Raw genomic sequence first — 21,255 nt, 5'->3', positions numbered from 1 at the left:
TTCACAGTTTAGATCTGAATTTTATATTAATAGATTCCATTGTAGACTTGAAATCTAGAATTATATTAATATTTAATAACAGAGATATTCTGGTAGAATAGATTAAACCAATGGGTTTTCTCTAGTTTTTCAATTCTTGTTATTATTCTTCTCCAATCCCCTGATTTTGGTATGGAAATAAGTCGTTCCAGACCGGACCGGAACGCGTTAATGGAGATTGACATGAACGAACTGGTTATTCGATAAAATGCTCTCTTCTTTTAGATTCATTTCATGAGGTAATCATTTGACTGCAGAACTGGTTACTAGTTGAAAGGTTTTTCGATCCCAGTTGTCACTGACCTATTCTCTGGTTTTTATTTTCAACATCTTCAAGAAGAAGAAGAAAATTTCAAGCATGGACCGGAAATCGTGAATTTTAAGCCCTGCTACAAGTGCTAACAATTCTCTAACCTGAAGTGCACTTGAGAGCAAATAGGCTGTCCTGTGATACGTGGACAATTTTATGCCTTTTTTCTAGGAGAAATAAAATTTGTATTGCGTGTAAAATCAAAACAAATCACTGCTGAAGTAGGCCTAAATATAATAAAATGAAACAAAACTGTACACGTCCAATTTTTGAATTCTAATTATCAATTTATTCTAGGATGTTTAATGATTTATTATTTAAAAAAGTCTTGAGTGTATTCTGCACACCAGAGAATCAATGGATACCATAAAGGGTGATGAAACATTGATATTCTGTATCTTTGCCTACACTTTCCTATGTAAGTTTATTACACTAATGATGATGAGTCACTCGACTTTTTCACTGTCGCGCCTATGAAAAAATACGTCCAGTATAATTTATACTAAGTACGTTAGTTATAGTAGCCTATTAAAGTATACGTATAGTAGGTAATAATAATACTAGTTCATATGAGAATGCTTAAACCTTGAAACTGATTCTGCCTCTACAGAGTATTTTCCCATATTTGAGAATGTCTGAAATTGTAATGATGATTATCTTGAAATATTTCGTGAAACCTGTAGCGAGTACTAATCATTATTTTCGGATTATGTCTACCAAACATTTTGAACTGTACTGCGCTAGCATTACTATTAAAATCTCTGTCATTAGTCTCATTAGTCATTAGATATACAAATACAAGTATTTGGAAGAATATTATTTGGAGCAATTTTGAAAAATTATTTTATTGGATAGAGTAAACAATACAGTAGTCGGAAAAGAAAAAACAGGCTATTGCCCAAAACTTCTTCAATTTCATAATTTTGTCTTAAATGGTCCAAATAATATATATATGTAGGTACATATTTTGACAACATTGTGAAGCCTCTTGACTATACTCCTGATTGTACAAACGGATTTTCAGTGTCAATGACGCTACTCTCGCTTACGTTGAGGTCGCTAAAATCTTTATTGCATCTACAATAATTTCAATTCAATATCAGATTTCAATCATTCATACAAAACTTTATGTCATAAGTATTGAAACTCTTCACGTCCATAAAACTTCCCAAAAGTACAAGACAAATTATAGGTCATTTTTCGTTAATTTGCTTCATTTCCAAACCATTAATCAAATTCTCTATTTATATGTTATGGGCTTGAAAGAATGGACAGCAATTTGTTGTGTGCTATTTCCTATCGCGGAGGGTTTTGTGATGGAGGGAACAGTGATAGATTCGACATTACTTTGCCGAATGCACCTGACGGCTATCCAATTGGATCTCGATTTTCTTAAGCGGTTGCTTCGTTCCCTCTTGAGACTGGCTGTCGTGGAAATCGATTGCAACCTATTGCTGAAACGGCTATGTCTCATTTGCTAAACTTTTCCTTTTCCAGGCTCGGAATGCCCTGGGCTTAGTTATACACATGCACAAAGAGTAGGTAGTTGAAGTCCATATGAAGTGAATAACGGAGACACAGGATATCATGTTGAAACCCACAAGGGTTTGTCTTGTATTTCCAGTTATAAAATTATTTTTTTGAGTTTGATTTTGGAGATTGTCTGGGATTACAGTATTATTTTGTTATAAATCATCATGCTCTCAATTAATACTCAATTTGGGGGCTTATATGCCCCCAAAAACAGTTTCTTGATAATTTGTTAGTACTGACTCCTTTTTATTGCAAACCTTCAGTCTACCTCTCATCAGGTTTTAAATTTTCATTCCCACGTCTTGAATTAATAAAGATGCAATTTATTATTGTATACATCTTGAAAAATTACCGTATATCATTACACAGATACCATCATAGTTATATGTTCAAAAATCTTCTACTTTATTCGTAAAATAGAAAACTTTGAAATGTTACTATGTGTAAAATAAGTTTATTATTGAATTTATCATTATTCATTGTGTGCAGTATGTTCTTTCTTGATGTGCCCATCGTACAAATCGTATTTTCTGTTGATATTCTTTTTATTGCTTGTGTTAAATTTTCTTATTATTGTTTACTTACGTTTTCCTAATTTTGTTGCAGACGAACGAGAAGATGTACAGAAAAAAACATTTGCAAAGTGGATCAACTCGCAGCTCATCAAGGTAACAAGCATACGAAATATTCAGTAATTAATGAAATAATATAATAATATTATATTATAAATGTTTATTATCTATTAACATTTATTGTATAATATTAATCATAAGTTTAATTGGAACGTTACCATTGGATTTAGAATAAATAGTCAGTAGGCCTACTTGATCTGGCCTAATGGCATCAAGTTAATGTTGTATTCTGTCTTATTTATGTCTTATAATGTCTTAATATCCATTGTTAAGTATTCGTTTATTCACTAGAATGGCTAGTGAATTAAAATATATTACAAAATACAACATCAACTTGATGCCATTAGGCCAGATCAAGTACTAACTAATAATAAGTATTAATAATCTTATTCAAAAATAAAAGCTTGATAATTATTCCAAACAACTAAATCAAATTACAATAGCAACCGATAAACTGGAGTAACAAAGTTTACCTTAACTGGAATATCTTTCATTTCACCTAAAAAATTATCATGTTAATTTTATAGTCATGATTCATTACTACCGCAGTTTAATGAAAATATGGTAGTAGAATAATAAACAACAGTGTGTGTCTCTCAATTTCGAATATCATCATGAATTTCAATACTGTGTTTCATGTTCATGTTCAAGACATCTTAAAAACGGATTAAAAACTGAAAAAATATTATGTATTATATTAATATTATATGTTGTTTTTACGAAATGAGTTTGGTATTCATCAACGTTTGTATTCTAAAAATGTTCTTGTAAAAATAAGTACAGTATTAACAATTTATTCTCTATCTCTTATTATTTCGTTTACATGAATAATTTTGTCTAAGGACTCCAAATAAAATATTGCTGCACTGAGCATTGTTGAACAAGCGCCGCTGCACTTGTCCGACTATTGCCTTGATTTTAGAAAGTGAGTTTTTTGTACTATAATTTGGTGGAATTCATGCCGGTTCCATTTGATTGAATAGCGAAGGACGTCAGACCTGTTGGTACTGGCGAACTGGCCACTGGACTTTTGACGAGCTGTAACTAATTTTTGCGATGAAATTGCTGCTATTTCATTGATTAGATTTGAGAACAGATTAATTATAGTGTTCCATTCAACATCAATTCAAGAGCTCTAGTAAACAATAATATGTTATTTGTGTGATTCGGTATTTGAAAAATGCTAAATTCGGCTTAATATTGACTCTCAAAGTCACTAAAAAGTCAAATTAAATTATATTACATCTAACTAAACGTAGGATATATTAATACAAACTTGAAAAAGATTCTTGTTGAAGTTGAAAGTGTTCTCTTGGAAAACTTGGGATCCAAACGGTTTTATAAATACCAGATGCGTTTCTATTTTATGAATTTTCAACATTAAAAAAATTGTTGTTCCTATTAATGAATAGAATGGGAAAGAAAAATAGAAGATGAGGGAAAATGTAAGCTGAAACACTAATGAAATACTAATACATAGAAAGAATAAACTCAATTTTCTATAACCCATTTGAAATTTACAAATTAATTTTATTTTCTAATATTGCAGAACAATATCCCACCAATCAATGACTTTATTGACGACTTACAAGATGGCACCAGACTTCTCTCCCTACTTGAAGTACTTACCGGAAAACAATATGTGAGTATCAAGTGCTGGTAGATTAATTTATTGTATATAATTATTTTTGACAATATTCCAAATTGATTGCCCTTGTTTGATTGCCCAAATGATGATAACGAGTACTTTTACATTTGCAGGATAAATTCTTCATAGTACCTATTGTTGATTGAATAAAAGAAACATTTTTTGAAAATATCTATTTTTGAGAAAGTTATTCAATTTACCAAAAATAACTCAACTAAATTTTTTGTCATTTTAGTAAATTGAATAACTTTTTCAAAAATTTATATTTTCAAAAAAAAAAAATGTTTTATCCAATCAACAATACCATGAAGGATTTATCCTCTAAATCACATGGATTTATCTCTTACCGAATTTGAAATGTTCTGTACCAAAAATTTAAACTTTAGGCGCTCATATCTCAAAAAGTAATGATCGGAAAAAATGTTTTCTTAAGAAAACTTCTCCATTTTGATAGCTTGATGATATTACAAATGGAAAAACTTTGAAAAATATAACCAATAGAAAGTTTATTTTATATTTTAGCCTTTGCCTTTGCCTTAAAGCCTGATGATGATGTGAAACATCGAAACTCGTTGCTTCAATTTGTTATTTTATATTAAAAACTTTTCAAAAAAAGGGTACTATGATGTTATTTTATAAGTAATGATGCATTTTTCAGAAACGAGAGAGAGGGACGATGCGTGTACATCAGTTGAATAATGTCAATAAAGCATTGCAAATTCTAGAACAAAATAATGTGAGTATACCACTATTGTAATCATTCATTGCTTTCATCTTCTTCTAATATCCCATCTTAGTACTATACATATTTTTTTCATTTTATGTGCTGGATTGTATTTTTCTCAATAAGTAATATTAGATTTGGTTTGTGATTCGTTACTATGCAGTTCTGTATATTATAAACTTGTTTATTTGTTTTTGATATGCATGTATTTTACATTTTATTGTATTAAGCTTATTGAGAATGAAACTTCATTCATTCATATACACAACTGTACAGTATTTGGATACACTTTTATTGACGTTTGCACAGTGCCATTTTGAACAAAATTTCATTATAGCCTGGATTAAATCCTTATCAGGTCTCGTTCGTTATAATGTAGTTTATTTTGAGCTCAAGCCACCATTTGATTGAATTCAGTTTGAGCATTGACTGTGCAAACGGCCCAATGGCTCATTATTATTCATCACTGTAAATTGAACACAAAATTCTTTTATTACTCCACTATGTTTCTAATACTCCTAATTATGAATTAATTCAGAAGAAAGTTTTTTTCAAGTTTAACAAAAAGTTTTTAACTTATTATGGCACCTGTTTCATTTTGAAAATCAATTTGTTTTATATCATTAAACCTGCACCACAATAGATTTCATTTTAAAGATCAAAAGTAGGTATCGGTATTCAGAGTATAGATTCCCTATATTCACTTACAGTACATTACCTTACATTCTATACTCTTTGCCGGTACTATAGTCATTATACTGCTGAATATCTGTAAATTGAGTGTTTTGATAAAAAACGGTTCAAACCACTTTTTAGCTCACAGAAATAATTACAGGAAATGTTTTTATATAATAGTTTTGTTCACATTATGAATATCTTTATTTTCACTATTCCGTACATATATGATGCAGTCAACCTTCTAGATAGATGAAATTGTATTCATTTTATCACCGATTGTACTTCACTGTTAATAAACCATTCATTATTGATTCGATTTTCTAAAATTATCATTTCTTCATCACTCTACTGATATTGATTCATTTTGTTCAACAGGAGTTGAATCGAACCGTTGTATTTTTCTGAGATAAGTTAAATGTCAAATACTATTCTTCATTTAGAATGTAGCGAATTATAATTATGTCTTATATTTTCAGGTGAAGCTCGTGAACATCAGCAGTAACGATATAGTTGATGGAAACCCGAAATTAATGTTGGGACTTGTATGGAGCATCATCCTTCACTGGCAGGTCAGTATTATCATAAAATGAGATCTATTAACAATGAAAGTAAGCTACATTCTTATTCAAAGCAATAGTCAACTTCGCTGTGAAAATGATATTTTTGATGAATGAACTTTTTTGACATTGTATTATCTTTATTTGAAAATCTTCTTCATATCAAATTAAAAATAATCCTACAGATTCCTCACATTCAAATTATAGTGAGGTCCACGTTATAATGGCAGTATTTGATTAACAATGGTGTTGCTATCCTTGTCTATCATCCAACAAAGCAGATAGCGCTATATTGTTCTAGCACTGCAACGTTGCCAGATCGGGTTTAACAATGATTGTAGAAATGTCATTAATTAAAAAGTTATTGAATTTCAATTATAAAAATTATTTAATCATTAAAAAATATATTTTTTGGAATAATTATTTTAAACCAGAATGAAACTGTGTTAATATCACACAGATATACCGGTATCAGATCCTCTATAGAAGGCAGTGACCGGGCAGAGCAGCGGCAACACTGGTCGCCTATCTTCCTCCACTGTCATTTTGACGTGGATCTCACTGTAGATTACAATTTAATAATATTCTCTATTATCCTTCATTGATAACTTGTTAATTTCCGTGCTAATTCTACTATAATTTTATTTTGCAGGTTCAATATCATTTGAAAGATTTAATGGCCGAACTACAATTGACAAACTTAGAAAAGACACTCCTAGCCTGGTGTCGACAGAATACCCTTGTAAGTTATCTTTCTAAAACATATTGTTGTTAAATAAATAAATATTCTATTTCAAGAATAATATTTATGTTGATAAATTATAACTATTGAATTTTCGCAATTAATTTCATAGTCTTCGCTGTTCAATAGAAAAATTATCAGTTTTTGGATTGATGTACAATTTTAAGCTAAGACAATGCTTTAAAAATGTTTATTTTCAAGTTACTAATTTTTTAAATTTCATCACAAGTCAATGTCAGTTTTTTGTTTTGAACTCTCTTGTGTAGAGATAATGTTACCTACTACTACCTACTAGGTACCTAGGTAACTACTGTTACCTACTACTGTAATCAATTTCATAGATATTGTCATCCTATTTATCATTACTTGTTTACAAGTTATTATTCATAACAATCTAAAATTAGGAGATTATCTATTTTTAAATGTGGATTCAGAGTTCAATATGTTCTGCATCTATTTAAATTGATCAAATATCATTCATTCAATTATGTTTATGTAGTTGTACTAATTATCACATTGTTATCAAAATTTAAATACATGAGTAAATCGTTTTTCAAGAAGGCTGTAATTGAAGTGTAGAGATAGAGAGTACTAGGAATTTCAGCTCTTCCTCAATTCTTGTAAATATCATGGAATCAATTCCATTCTTATAGTTAGCTCAATTCAAACATTGTCATGACTTTACAGAAGTATAAGCTGCTCTTGTTAAGAAAATTAAAAATAATTTCAAATCTGCACTGCAAAGTTAATGTGGGCATTATCCGCAATAAAACTAAAAAAAATCCTATCCCGTCTGGCATTTATTCTATCGTCTCTTACGTCATATCTCACGCCCAAGTGAAAAACATGTCGTCAATATTGTCGAGAAGTGGGTACAATTTGAGTGTGAAAGGCTAACCTTTATTTGGAACTATGTCATATTACCTAAATTCGGGTGAAATAACACAAGGATTGCCTTATTATTAATTTTCCAATGTTTTTTACATTTAGTGCCATTGTACCAATAAATCTATGAAGGAAAGAATTAGCTTTAAACGTACGGGATAGGAAATTTACGAATGACGCATCATCACGTTTGAACTACTGGATTGATTAACTTGGAATTTTGCATATTGATTCTTAATCACCGAGGATGGTTATAGGCTTATTTTAAATTCTTCAAGATTTCAGTAGGTCAAGTTTTCAGTTTGTAAAGTTTTTGATTAGATCCTTGCGGAGCACGGGTTGCTTGTATTACATAAATTCGGGTAAAAAATAGCACAAGGATTGTCTTATTATTTTTTCAAATGTTTTTTCACGTTTAGTGTCATTTGTACAAATAAATAAAGACTATATAAAAGTTTATAGAGTTTCTAATTGAAAATTAATATTCTTGTTGATTTTCAGAACTATTCGGGCGTTGATGTGAGGAACTTCACGACGTGTTGGTCTGATGGTCTCGCGTTCAATGCGCTCCTCCACCATTTCCGACCAGACTTGTTCGATTACGCGAATGTGGCGCGGCGCCACCCCAACGCCAGACTCGACCATGCTTTCAGACTCGCTCAGGAACAGTTCGGCATAGAACGACTTCTGGATGCTGAAGGTGTGTGCTAATTATTATTATAATCCATATAATTTATTGTAATTGTTATAAAAAGGATAACTCAATTTGGTTAATGTCACTGGTTGAGCAACAAATCACATTCTAGTGCTCTAATAAAATTGTATTTTATTAGCTGTGAGCGACATTTCATTTAAACTTGAATTTTAAAAAACTTATGGAGTGAAAATGCACTTACATTGGTACTGACGATCGTTTCGACCTGTTTTCGGTCATCATCATCGTCACTACCAATGTAAGTGCATCACTCCATAAGTTTTTTAAGTGTTTTTGAAATTCAAGTTTTATTTTAATAGTGAAAAAGTTTGGACATGCAACAGAGGATATTTTATTTGTTCACGATTATTGGCAATTGTGAAGATTTTCAAGCATTTCACTCTAAAGAAAGACTTTGGACTCCAGCTAGATAGCAAGAAGTTGGAAACCACACAAACACATATGCTACTTCCAAATATCGTGGGATTTGGATCCTAACAAAGGAGTCTCAAATCAGGAAATTCTGTTGGAAGTAAGATATAAGGATATTAGCGGGACATGGATAAATTAATGATAAAAAATTGGTGAATATTTTGTAATTTAATTTTTGTAAGTTAAATATTAAGTTTTCAGTTTTGCTTATTGAATCAAATCGTGAATATTTTAAGCTGTTCTCTATCTATGAGCTTTGTATTTTCCAGATGTGAACACATCCATCCCAGATAAGAAGTCAATCATGATGTATGTGATGTGTCTCTTCCAGTCGTTACCTCATTCCTCCATTGAAGTATCAAATCTTGACTTCTCACTCGGATCAGATCCTGACTCCTTACTTTCTGCAGAGGTAAAATACTTGTCAGTTACTTTTTCATCAGAAAAGTTTGAAAAATGACATATGATATTTTTACATCACATCATAGATTTTTTTGTGTAGAATCTATGTTAAAACCTATGTCTTGAGATCTTATCAATTTAGCATAGACCTAGTTGCAATATAAATACTTTGAAGGGTAGCCTAATTCTGTAAGAAATGAAAGATAAACCGAATTCTTATATCATAGCTATTGTCTTCACTCCATGTTTGAAAGTAGACTAATCTTTTGTCATCATCCTCGATGAATAGATCATGAGAACGAATATTAGAATATCTGACTCAATTAATGAATGACTTCATAAATGATGATCTCATTAAACAAGTGAATGACTCGCCTTGATCACCATAATAGCCTATTATGAGTTGTTTAATCTATTTTCCAATCAATTTTTCTCTTGAATTTGCTATGATTTCTTGAAAATATCATCTCAATGAAGAATATAAATATCAATCAATCAATTTTTATTCCAATCAACACAATACAATATACATAAAAGAAATCAAAACACAAAAAAATTACAATCAAAAATAAATTTTCAATGAAATACAAAAACAGGCTCCATGGTGGAGTGTGCAGAAAATGAAGAAAGGAGGAAAAATACCTAGCCAACTATGGTTTCCCATGTAATAGGCAACATATTATATTATATCTCAGATGATTTATGTATGATTTATTATGATTGCATCTTAGAGAAGTAAAGGAGTACCTATCATTCAATTAGAAGATATAGTCCTACCTACCAATGTTTTCTTTAATATCCCTAATCAACCTGATGTATTTATTAATTCTATAAAATTTGCATACCATCCCACTCAGGCCATACCATCTCGGGGCGTTTTTTTATTCTTTCATGTGAAAGAACCTTATCTTTATGCCAAATAATTTTATCACTGTAAAAACTTTTTGTTTCGATGATAAGATATTGATTTTTCTGTTATTGTTCTATTTTTTGGATGAATCAAGGTTTTGATATGAATTGTAAGCGAATCTGTTTTGCAGGGTGAGGACTATGACAGCCGGCCCTCTCGGCCGGTGAGCATAGCGACGAATGTGTCAGTGGAGCTGGGTGGCTACCAGGTGGCCATGGAAGAGGTGCTCACCTGGCTGCTCGAAGCCGAAGACAAACTCAGTCCTCAGTTCAGTTTGCCCGAGTACTCCAGTCTCGAAACAGTCAAGGAAGAGTTTCATTCGCACGAGGTACCGTACCCACATTTTATCATGTTACTGTGCTCCTGATATAGTTTTATCAAGCTGGTATTATTCTTATATATTTGATAAATTCAAATTCACGTTCTCAACGTTCAATGTCAATATAATGATCAAGAGACTAATTACATATTACGAAAGTCACAAGTCTCTTGTATCTACTTTCCTGATATTCCTTTATCTGAGTTTTGAGCGAAAACCTATATTAATATACCCGTCTTAATGGATTAATTTGAATTGTGCTATTAATGTATTCACTCTTTACTGAAATACAAGTAATATCAAAATATCATTTTAAGATTTTATTGCATGATATGTCATGCAAACTTAAATTAATTTATTCAAATATAAACTGAAACATGTCATTCAATAAAATATAAAAAGATTATATTGTTTTTTTTTTTATTCCAATAAAAGTGATAGCCCCATATAAGAAATTGAATATTCACTCATTACTCTTTTTTAAATAGATTTGATATTTTAGTGGCTTTTCATCCCATTCAAATTCAAATTATTTATTCATTCAGCCTACTCATTGCTTATGTTTAGCAATGAATGCTTTTTTGCAACTATTCAACTGTGTTTGTACATGAAATGAATTGAGATATTTCCAATTCAAAATAGAATTTCTCATTTACTCATAAGTCATATAACATTCATTAGTATTCCATATACTTTTTCAATTCTATTATGAATTACATTACGTGTTTCAGAGATTCCTACTGGAACTATCAGGTCACCAGGAAGGGGTGGGGGCTGTCCTGGAGGAGGGCGCGAGGATGCTGTCAGAGGGAGGACTCTCCAAGGAGGAGGAGGATGAAGTTAGAGTTCAGATGAAGCTGCTCAATTCCCGCTGGGAGGCGCTGAGAATAAAAGCTATGGAAAAACAAGCCTGGTGAGTGAATTGGTACAATTACATAATTGTAATTTTAATATCTCAATCCATTTTCATTCAAAAGTGTTTTTTATTCACTTATAAATTCATCTCGTATTATTATTGAAAAAATATTTTTCCGTCTCTTTACTTAACAGTGAGTCAAAGAAGATGAATGAATAATGTTGAAGATGTTCCAGTGAATTTATTCATTATTATTACAATAATTGAGTAATATTTTATAAATTGAATCATTTGTTGATTGGTTGCAGTATCCACAATACACTGATGAGCCTACAGCAGAGTCAGCTGGAAACACTGAGAGAATGGTTGACGTCAACCGAGGACCGAATCTCGCGCATGGCCAAGGTGGGACCCGATCTGAACAGCCTTCGCAGTCAGCTGGACACGCATGCCGAACTGCAGCACGATTTGCAGAATCAGCAGAAAGTCGTCGATGCTCTGTCCAACCTGGTTGTCGTGGTCGACGAAACAACCGCTGATAATGGTGAGTTCATTGTTGACGAAAACTGTGTTCTAGTAAATCTACAATCAATCTCTTCATTCAAAACATACTATTATATGTATCTTGTACATGAATGCGTTATTTATATTAAATAACAATTATAATTTAAAAAATCTATAATATAATAAAGGAAAGAACCGCCTTATAGCCGTAGGGATAGGAAATTCATGAATGATGCATCATTACGTCTGAACTACTGAACTGATTGACTTGAAATTTTGCATATAGATTATTAATATACCGAGGATGCTAATGAGCCTATTTCAAATTCTTTAAGATTTCAGAAAGTCAAGTTTTCAGGTTAGTCACGTTTTCAATTAGACGCTTGCGGAGCTCGGGTTACCTGCTAGTATATAATAAACGAAGAAAGAAACACAACAAATGAGAAACAATAACAGTCAAGGTACCCTTAGTTTACCGCATAAAATTGGTGTACTATAAGTTTCTTTTTTTACTTGAAAAATATAAGTTTCCAACTTCATTAGTTACTTTTTCATAAACTATTTTAAATCCTACCATATCCGTCTCGTTTCAAATGCTACCCGCGAGGTACCTCATGAATTTTATTCCCATATATGCTGGACTGTTCAATGCACTTCTATGCTGAATTTCTCAATATTCATAAAAGAAAATATTTATGATAACTTTTAATTAAATTGGAAAGATTTCAGGACAACATGCTTTCTGCTTTGAATGTATGTCTCAAATTATTGTAAGATTATGTGAATAGACTAGACAATTTGAATACTGTTTTTAAATATTATTTCTATTATCTTCTGTGGACGACTCAACCATTACAACTGTACACTTTGATTAAATTCACATTATTAGTGTTTGTGGTTTGCAGCCTATTCACAGATGGAGGACCAACTGACGGCGCTTGGCGAGCGATGGGCGCACATCTGCCAGTGGACAGAGGAACGATGGAGCCTGCTGAAGGGGTTGATCAGCCAGGGATCGGCCATTGCGGACCAGGTGCTCTGGCTGCAGGCCTGGCTCGACTCCAAGGAAACCATACTCAAGAACATGGAGTCGGAGCCCGCCAACGAGATGGGCACCATCTTGGAGCGGATCAAACAACTGCAGGTGGGGACCTATCATTTGCTTCATTACCAGACTCTCAGACAATACAAAAATGTCTCATTTGACTCAACAACCTCATTTAATCATCCACAATTCAATTATACTAATTTGAGAAAGACATAATAGGCTACATACAGACCACAACTATTTAAATTCTAACAGTCCAAATGTAGCCAGGCAATGTGTCAGTAACATCATTAGATCTATACATTTTAAACTCCAAAACAAAAGAACACATTATTTTAATGGCCGTAGACGAGTGGATTATATGCTAGTTATATAATTCAGAGTCCAGGGTTCGAATCCCGGCCCGGGCAAGATATTTTACTTGGGCTACTCCAGTGTTTCGGTTGGACACGTTGAGCTGTTAGTCCCGATTGCTTAAAAACAGTCGTTAGGTCATGCCAGAGACCCTCAAATTGGTCAGGTGCGACCTGAAAACTCTGACACAAAACCTGAGCCAGCCAGGTCACTCGATATTATATTATTCTCATTTTAAATCAAAGAATAGGTACTTGGTAGGAACATGTAAAATGAATTTTATCAATAACTATTCAAATAGAGGTACAATATTGAAGATATTTTGAAAATTGTTATGAAACCAAATACTGTTTTTAGAACTACTGGAAAAATGTTGATATGTGAATTAACTGCTGTTTCAGATTCTAAGGCAGCAAATGGATGCCCAGCATAAAAGGCTGGATCACCTGCAAGATGCAATTCATGAGCTCGGACAGAAAATGAATCCTCCTGGTGGTGGAGAGGAATTGGAGAAGCTTGAAGTCCTGCAAGACCGCTGGGATGCACTCCTGTCTATCATGGATGTTCAAGCTCAAAGGGTAAGTTGCATTTCCATAATATGCATATAATAGCTATAAGATTCAAAAGTCTCAAAGAATAAAATATTTAAAAGGATGAACTAATACTTATTCATTGTGAAAATTAAAAAAATATTTTTTTCCTACAGTTACCTTGAAAAGTGGCCATTCCTGCACTGATTACAGAACGCAAAGAATCACTTTTCCGCTCTAGTGCGGGAATAGTATATTTCGCACCTAGGGCCGAAAATGAGACTTTTCCGGCTCGAAATCGGTTTTCAAGTCCGAGGCCGTAGGCCGAGGACTAGAAAAGATTGAGAGCCGGAAAAACATTTTTGCCCGTGGTGCGAACGCTATTTTTCGCCACACAGAGAAATAAACAATATATATGAGAATAATTGTTTATTAAGCAGTTCCGAAAACAAAAGTGGAAGGTCATAGCTCTAGCTATTAGTATAGTTATTAGTATCTAGTTATTAAAGTATAGAAAACTGAAGAATACATAATACTTAGAAACCTCACAGAATCATATTGATTTTTCCAATACATCAATAAATTTTAGTTCTATTAGGATCCTCCTCAATTTGAATCAGGCAGCCTTTTGTTTTCCCAATTCCAAAAAAAATACCTAAAATACTCGTTTCACTGGGAATTCGTGTCTGATAGTAGCCTACATTATAACTGAAGAATATAAATTATTACTCATTTTATTGTGATCTATTCATGTTTTTCTTATGAAATTCAATAAATTATAGGCCTACAGCATGAAGACTATGTCCAATTCATTTGTACTGGTGGCAAAATTTTACATTGAAAATAATTATTTGATAAAATCCAAGTTCAATAGTAATGAAAACAAATTCCTTCAAAAAATAATTGATAATAATACGTTTCGAGGGAAAAAATTAAGAACAAAAAAATGGGAAGCATCGGGGATTTGAACCCAGGTACCATCGCTCCGTAAGCAAGCTTCTTACCGCTGCGCTACATAGACATTCGTAAATGGTAGTCTTATAACCTGCTGATAAAAATACACACTTTGGGCTATGGAACTTCAATTAGCCTACGGTAGCATAGATGAATTTGAACATTAATATTCTGAAAAATCTAGAAGGAAAATAGAAATTTGGGCTTCCAGGTGCACGAGATTGATATTTTTAGAATCTATGTTCAAAATTTGGAGATCTAAATCATTCCCGTTTTTCCGGTATGCAATCCACAAGTTGACATGTTTTGATGCGAACAAACACAACCCCACTCTCTCTTATTTTATAGAAGAAGAAGATATCTTACCTCTATTCCATTCATCCAAATAAAATGATAGTATATTACTGCAGAATACTTTATTCAATTCTAGAAGCATAAACTGATTCTGTTTAATAAACTATTTGTTAAAACGTTCAGCACCATGGATATTGCCCAAGTAGTTCCAAAACTATCCACCAGGTTTTGTGATAAACGCAGTACTATGAGGTTTGAGGTTAGATTCTATTATACTCTGAAAATTGAATTTGAGTAGTTTATAATATCTTATTTCTATTTCATTCATCCAAATGAAATGATAGTATCTTATTGCAAAATACTTTATTCAATTCTAGAAGCATAAACTGATTCTGTTTCATAAACTATTTTGTAAACCCGTTCATATCAAATCAGAATCAGCTGTTATTCAAGGTCATTTTACAGCCCTAGGGCCGTAAAGTTTTACCGGCCTGGTCGGAAAACAATCACTTTCGGCCACCATATGACGCACGTAAACCAGCTCATTACATCCAAGTGTGGCGAAAAATTTTTTTCTGCACTCCAGATTTGCAACATGGCAACGCAAAATACTTAGTAGGTTATATGGAGCAACAGTGCAGCAAAATCAAAATGAAGTTGGTAACAGTGAGTGGGCTGCTATAGTGAGCAGAGGTGCAACGAAGCACAACGAGCACCTTATTCATTATATATTATAACCAAGGACAGCGACAGCACAGTGCCACCACAGCACACACCACACAGCCGCCTCGCCATTCAAACACACATACATTATTCTATTTGACAATAAATTAAGGTTTTTATCAATAATAAAATTACACAGAAAAACATTTGATGGATTTCAGGCAATTTTACCCATAATTACCCACTTTTCATATTCAATGGTAACTGTAGGAAAAATTTAATGTGAAATACGTGCGCAAAGTTCCTCTGCTGCACTCAACAAACCATTCCGCCCTCGCCTTAAACGTTTCTTTCGGTGCAGCAAACTGTTACTTTGCGCACTAGTTGCACAAATAACTATTCCAAGCATGCTATCATTATCAAGATTCTTAATGGATATTGTCGTGTTTGAAATTATTAAAACAAGCTATAACATTAAATTTAAATATTTTTTTATTTTTGTTTCAGATTTCAAACTCTGGATTTGAAATAAGTCTGACTCCATGTGTTGGGGACAGTTCCGAAAGTGTTCAGACTCTACAAGCCTGGGAATCCAAAACTTCTAGTCAAGATGTAAGAACAATTTTAAATGCTTCTTCATATTTCACTTCCCTTTCATATTTGGCGACTCACCTCAGTGTATTTTTCCATTTTCGTGATATACTTAACCCCCCCCTTTTAATTTGGATTGGTTTTATGGATACGTTCATAAACAATATGGGAAATTCATAAAAAAAATAGATTTGATTTTTCAATATTTTCAAATAATTTATATTTAATATAGATTTGTCACACTTATCTTTTCTACAAATTTAAATGGTTTTGAAAAATGAAAAAATCCACTTGGCTACTCACTATTAAGTAGTGGATTCCTCCTGCTACAACACAGAACGTTGATGTTCAATTTCCCATTGCAATAACTCCTTTTACTTTTCATTATTCATCAATTCCGTTGAAACTCTTTCCTTTTTACAATCCATTTCCCGGTCCTATCCGAGTTTATTTGAGGTTTGTCAGTAAGTTGATCTATCCCCTGGCCGTGTTACGAGCGCTGCGCAATAGTAGTTATTTAAAATAGGAGGAGTGGATTCCTCCTACATAGGAGGTCCTGCTACAACACAGAACGTTGATGTTTAATTTCCCATTGCAATAACTCCTTTTACTTTTATTCAGTATATTCTTTTCTGGCTTCAAGTTTATTCCAAATAACTTGCAGTGTTTGGTGAGATTCAAGGATAATATTTAAATTTTATTTTGGTGTTAGTTAATCTGCATTCAAAATGTCTGGTTATTGTATTTTGGTTAGTTCTTATGACATTGGTGATCTTTTTATTCATTTATTTATTATTACAATATTGTGGTTAAGTAAAAACTTGAAATTTGAGTTAACTGTATGATCTTTACCTTTCAAGTAATGGAGACTTTTGTTTCCACTGTTTTTGTTTTTTTAATTATTTAGACTATATTACATGTATATTGAGGTGACATTTGTAATGTATTTATGATGTGAATTGTTTGATGAAATGTTTATGACCTGTGTTAATATTGTATTATACACGATGCATAACATGAAAAATAAAATTGAATTGAATTGGAACTGAAAATTGAATTCAAAATGATTTGGTGATGAACATATAACCAATTTTCAGACTTTACAATCTAAACTCAAATTTGTGAGAGTAATAGCAAAAGTGTAATCTCATTTTTTTCTCCCAATAATTCTAATCCAAAGTGTATGTAAAAAGGAATTGAGAATATTTATCACTATTTTCTCCAATCCTTTCTTACGATGTAAACATACATGAGTAATGTATAAAGATTTACATAATTTATATACATAAGCTCTAATCTAATCTTATCTTATTAAAAATGAATATCGCATCTAATGTAATCTTATTAAATATTGTAACGTACATGAATAAAGAACTCTAATCTATTCTTTTATGTAGGTAGTTTATGTCTTTATAATATTTGCAATTGTGTGATGGCAGGGCCAAGGCAGCTGGAAGCGACGGCGAGTAGAGAAGCAGGTGGAGTTGCAGTCAGGGCTGACAGACATGGAGTCATGGCTGGGGCAGACAGAGCGCCTGCTGCTTGACCGGGGGGAGCCCCAGGATGCGCTAGTGTTGCTCGAAGAGGCACGCAATGAGTGGATCCAGCGCAAGCCACACATCAGCGCCCTGCTCAGTCTCGGCAGGAGTCGGGTACAGGAAATCATCACAGGTAATCATAAGACACGCTGCACAGGGGCACATTAGATGGACATTAGAACGTGGAATTGGAAATGTTTGGGACTCAAATGTATATTGGAATGAAATGAAATGAAAAAATTCTTTATTAGGCGGAGTTAGGACTTTTAAGTCCTCTCTACCACTCAACCTCAAATGCGCTAGTTTATCTATATTATGGTGTTTCCAATTCTGAGTTCCAGCGACAGCTAGTGGATGCTTAGTTGACGCTACTATTATTCTTGTGTTTCTCAGTATTTTATTTTATGAATGATACCCGGTTACAAATTTTCGGGGTTATACAAACCACGAAAACTACCCAGTTACACATTATTAAATTCAGCCGCTGTAAAGTGTAGTCAACGCATTGTCATGCCAGTTACGGCTCTACAAACTTGAAACTTGAAGAAGTATTATTTATTATAGAAGAATATTTTTGAACATAATATTTTTTCGTTGTTTTTCCCTTATATTTTTTTGCTTGATTTTTGTGTGTTAATAAGAATATTATTTTGTTACTATTAAGTGCATCTGCCGTTCTCAATTTTGTCGAGTGTATGCAACTTTCTGAATAACTATATGTGATTTGAAAGAAGTATGAGATCAGGAAGTTTAAGATAAATGAGTATTTATAGAGCCCTAGTCCGAGTTCAACATTGGTTATCTTCCCCTTCACATTGATTCCGTTGAATGATATAATTTTACTGCGGTCAAATTCAATAGACGTGCAACCGAGCGTTAGTTTTCAAGACTCCAGGAGGAAGTGTGAAATATGTGGACAATACAATATCATAGATGAAAATTTCACCTGTATTCTCCGTTCATTCATTCATTATTGTATGTATTCTATGGATGGAGAGACTATTCTGTGGACCAGTTATGTAATGTAGTTCAAGAGAAAGGTCATGACTCTTTTAGTTTAATATTAATTAATTTTGAATGTTCTAATTTTATATATTCAGAGTAATATATTATAAATAATATGTGATGAGTCACTATCTACACTTTTTGAACAGTTCATTACTATTTTTGAATAGTAGCGCTCATAGAATTTTCTTCTAGCTGCTTACCCTGTCAATATTTGCAGTAGCAGAAGTCTTCGGGATGATGCACAGAATTTAATTTGGATTTTCGTTTAATAATAATTATTAGTTCATTACTCATTTGTGGAGTCCGGTCACGTACTAGGCACTAGGCTGATAAGGCACTAGGCCGATAAGGCACTAGGCCTCATCGTCAGCGTTCAGGGAGTCTACTCAAGTGAGTATAGGTACTCCGGGCAACATTACTTTGATACTCTCTGCACGCTGAAGTTGGGACTTAGTGCCTTCAACCGCGTCTAGACTGAACAAATAAGTAATGTACTCCTGTTGAAAAAGTAAAAATAGTGACTAATTTGACTATTGACAACAGTTCAAGTCAGGATGAAAATCTTAGAAGAAATTTACAAATAATGTATTGTTGATCTGAGAGTAGTAATTTTGATTCCGTTTCCAGACGGTGGATCACCAATGACCGAAGAACAGAAACTGGTGTCATTGGAGAAGAAGTTCACGGCGATCGGACTGCAGCTGGATATGGCACTGGAGAAGGCGCAGAGAGAGGTCGAGCTCAAAGCTCTCAGCAAAGAGCTCACAAGTTTGGATCTGCTCTTCTCAGGATTCAACAAATGGTTCTCGAGCACAACGAATCACTCGCTCGAACAGTGCAGGGTAAGATTGATTCAATTGAAATTGTACTTCATTCTTCTTCGTAGTATAAAAATATACAAGAACAGTTCCTCATAAACACAGGCTCTTCACATGGGCTAATGCCTGTGAATGAGGAACGAGTTGCTAAGATAGAGTACAGATAAAGTACAAAGTTTCATAGCCTACATGCAAAATATGTGGCAATGAAACATTCAGTAAATTAAAATTCTCTAGTTATATTCCCTTGAAATATTATACTCCCTGTAATTAGCTGAATGAAACAAAATTGTGTATCTCAATGCTGTATTATATTTCCAATAAGATCTAGATCTAGTCATACATCACAAGACCAAGCAGTTAACATCATGTATTCATTTTCTGTCGATTGAAGTTGATGCGAGAATTAATTTTCACTTACTTGATTGTGGTTGGATTCATAATTCATAAAAACTTCCCCTATGAAAAATCAAGCAAATATTTTCCGCCATTTTTATGTTTTATTCCAATTTATATTATTAATAATGTTATGTCACTGTTATGAAATAATTTTCTTATTGTAGTTACGAGAATCAAATCTGAATAATGATGCTAAGTGAAATTCATTCGTGTTTAAAATTAAATCACTCTAATTATTATTCAACGAAAATCCTAATTAAATGCTGTAGTAAATCACTTTTCTTATTCGATTTCCTTATTCCCCTTCCTCCTTATTATGTCTCTTCTTGTATTTACTTTTCAAGTTCATTAGTTATTTAATCAGTTGTTATTTGAAGATCTCTCCAAACTTCATTCTTTTCTCCCTTCTTATAAATTGTATCCTTCCAGGCGGCTCATATCTGCGCACAACTTTTATAGGCTCACCTATCCACATCTACTTGATTGAATTCAAAATTGATTGTACGCAGAGAATAAAATTATTCTCTACACATTATACTGAAGCTTTTTTGCTAATTTTCATAGGACACATTATACTGAAGCTTTTTTTGCTTATTTTTTATAGGTGAAAGTGAAATCGATGAAATCTCACGAGGAGAGGGTGACCAAACTGGGACAGCGCTCAAAGCAGTTGGTGGCTCGACCTCACGCTGGACAAGAAGAAGCCGACGCTGATGCTAATATACAGAAATTTGTAAACAAATGGACCACTCTCATGGAAAAGTACGTTGATCTGAAGTTGATTATACAGAGTGTCCCATGAAAAATGTAACAGTAGTAGATTCTACATGAAATTTGCAACTAAAAGTTTCCAGTTGAATTTTCTTTTATGGACCTCAGTTTTGATTATCAATGTACTTGAATGAAAATTGAAAAAATGATATTTTAATTGCTAGAGAATGAGCAGTTTTTCTTCTTTATTGCCATAAGTAGGCATCAAGCACAAAATGGCTAAATATCTTGAATATGTTTGTACATTTTATTCTTTAAATGTTTGATATTCTGGAACTCAAATTTGAAGGTTATTACACTGTGGCTGATATTACAATATTACTGTTCTAGGACTATATCATAATGGATATATGTCATGAAACTGTGAGAGTGAAATATCAGCCCTATTTTTGAAAGTAGACAGAGAGAAAGAAATTCGGGTT

At 32.9% G+C, this 21,255-nt stretch overlaps 1 protein-coding gene across 1 annotated transcript in view; it reads left to right on the top strand.

The window, feature by feature from the left end:
• LOC111057041 (dystrophin, isoforms A/C/F/G/H) overlaps positions 1-21,255 on the top strand; it is a 608,133-nt gene that overhangs the window by 30,373 nt on the left and 556,505 nt on the right. The window contains exons 2-17 of the mRNA XM_039431878.1: positions 2,489-2,550; positions 4,064-4,156; positions 4,821-4,898; positions 6,041-6,133; positions 6,774-6,863; positions 8,250-8,448; positions 9,144-9,286; positions 10,317-10,514; positions 11,237-11,418; positions 11,670-11,905; positions 12,771-13,009; positions 13,669-13,845; positions 16,216-16,320; positions 17,739-17,970; positions 19,473-19,687; positions 20,667-20,824. Coding sequence (XP_039287812.1) covers positions 2,489-2,550; positions 4,064-4,156; positions 4,821-4,898; positions 6,041-6,133; positions 6,774-6,863; positions 8,250-8,448; positions 9,144-9,286; positions 10,317-10,514; positions 11,237-11,418; positions 11,670-11,905; positions 12,771-13,009; positions 13,669-13,845; positions 16,216-16,320; positions 17,739-17,970; positions 19,473-19,687; positions 20,667-20,824 — 2,500 coding nt within the window. The remainder of the gene's footprint in view (positions 1-2,488; positions 2,551-4,063; positions 4,157-4,820; positions 4,899-6,040; positions 6,134-6,773; positions 6,864-8,249; positions 8,449-9,143; positions 9,287-10,316; positions 10,515-11,236; positions 11,419-11,669; positions 11,906-12,770; positions 13,010-13,668; positions 13,846-16,215; positions 16,321-17,738; positions 17,971-19,472; positions 19,688-20,666; positions 20,825-21,255) is intronic.

Source organism: Nilaparvata lugens, chromosome 7, assembly GCF_014356525.2.
Source record: "Nilaparvata lugens isolate BPH chromosome 7, ASM1435652v1, whole genome shotgun sequence".
In the NCBI taxonomy this organism is placed as follows: Eukaryota; Metazoa; Arthropoda; class Insecta; order Hemiptera; family Delphacidae; genus Nilaparvata; species Nilaparvata lugens.
This window is presented reverse-complemented; position numbering and strand designations above follow the sequence as displayed.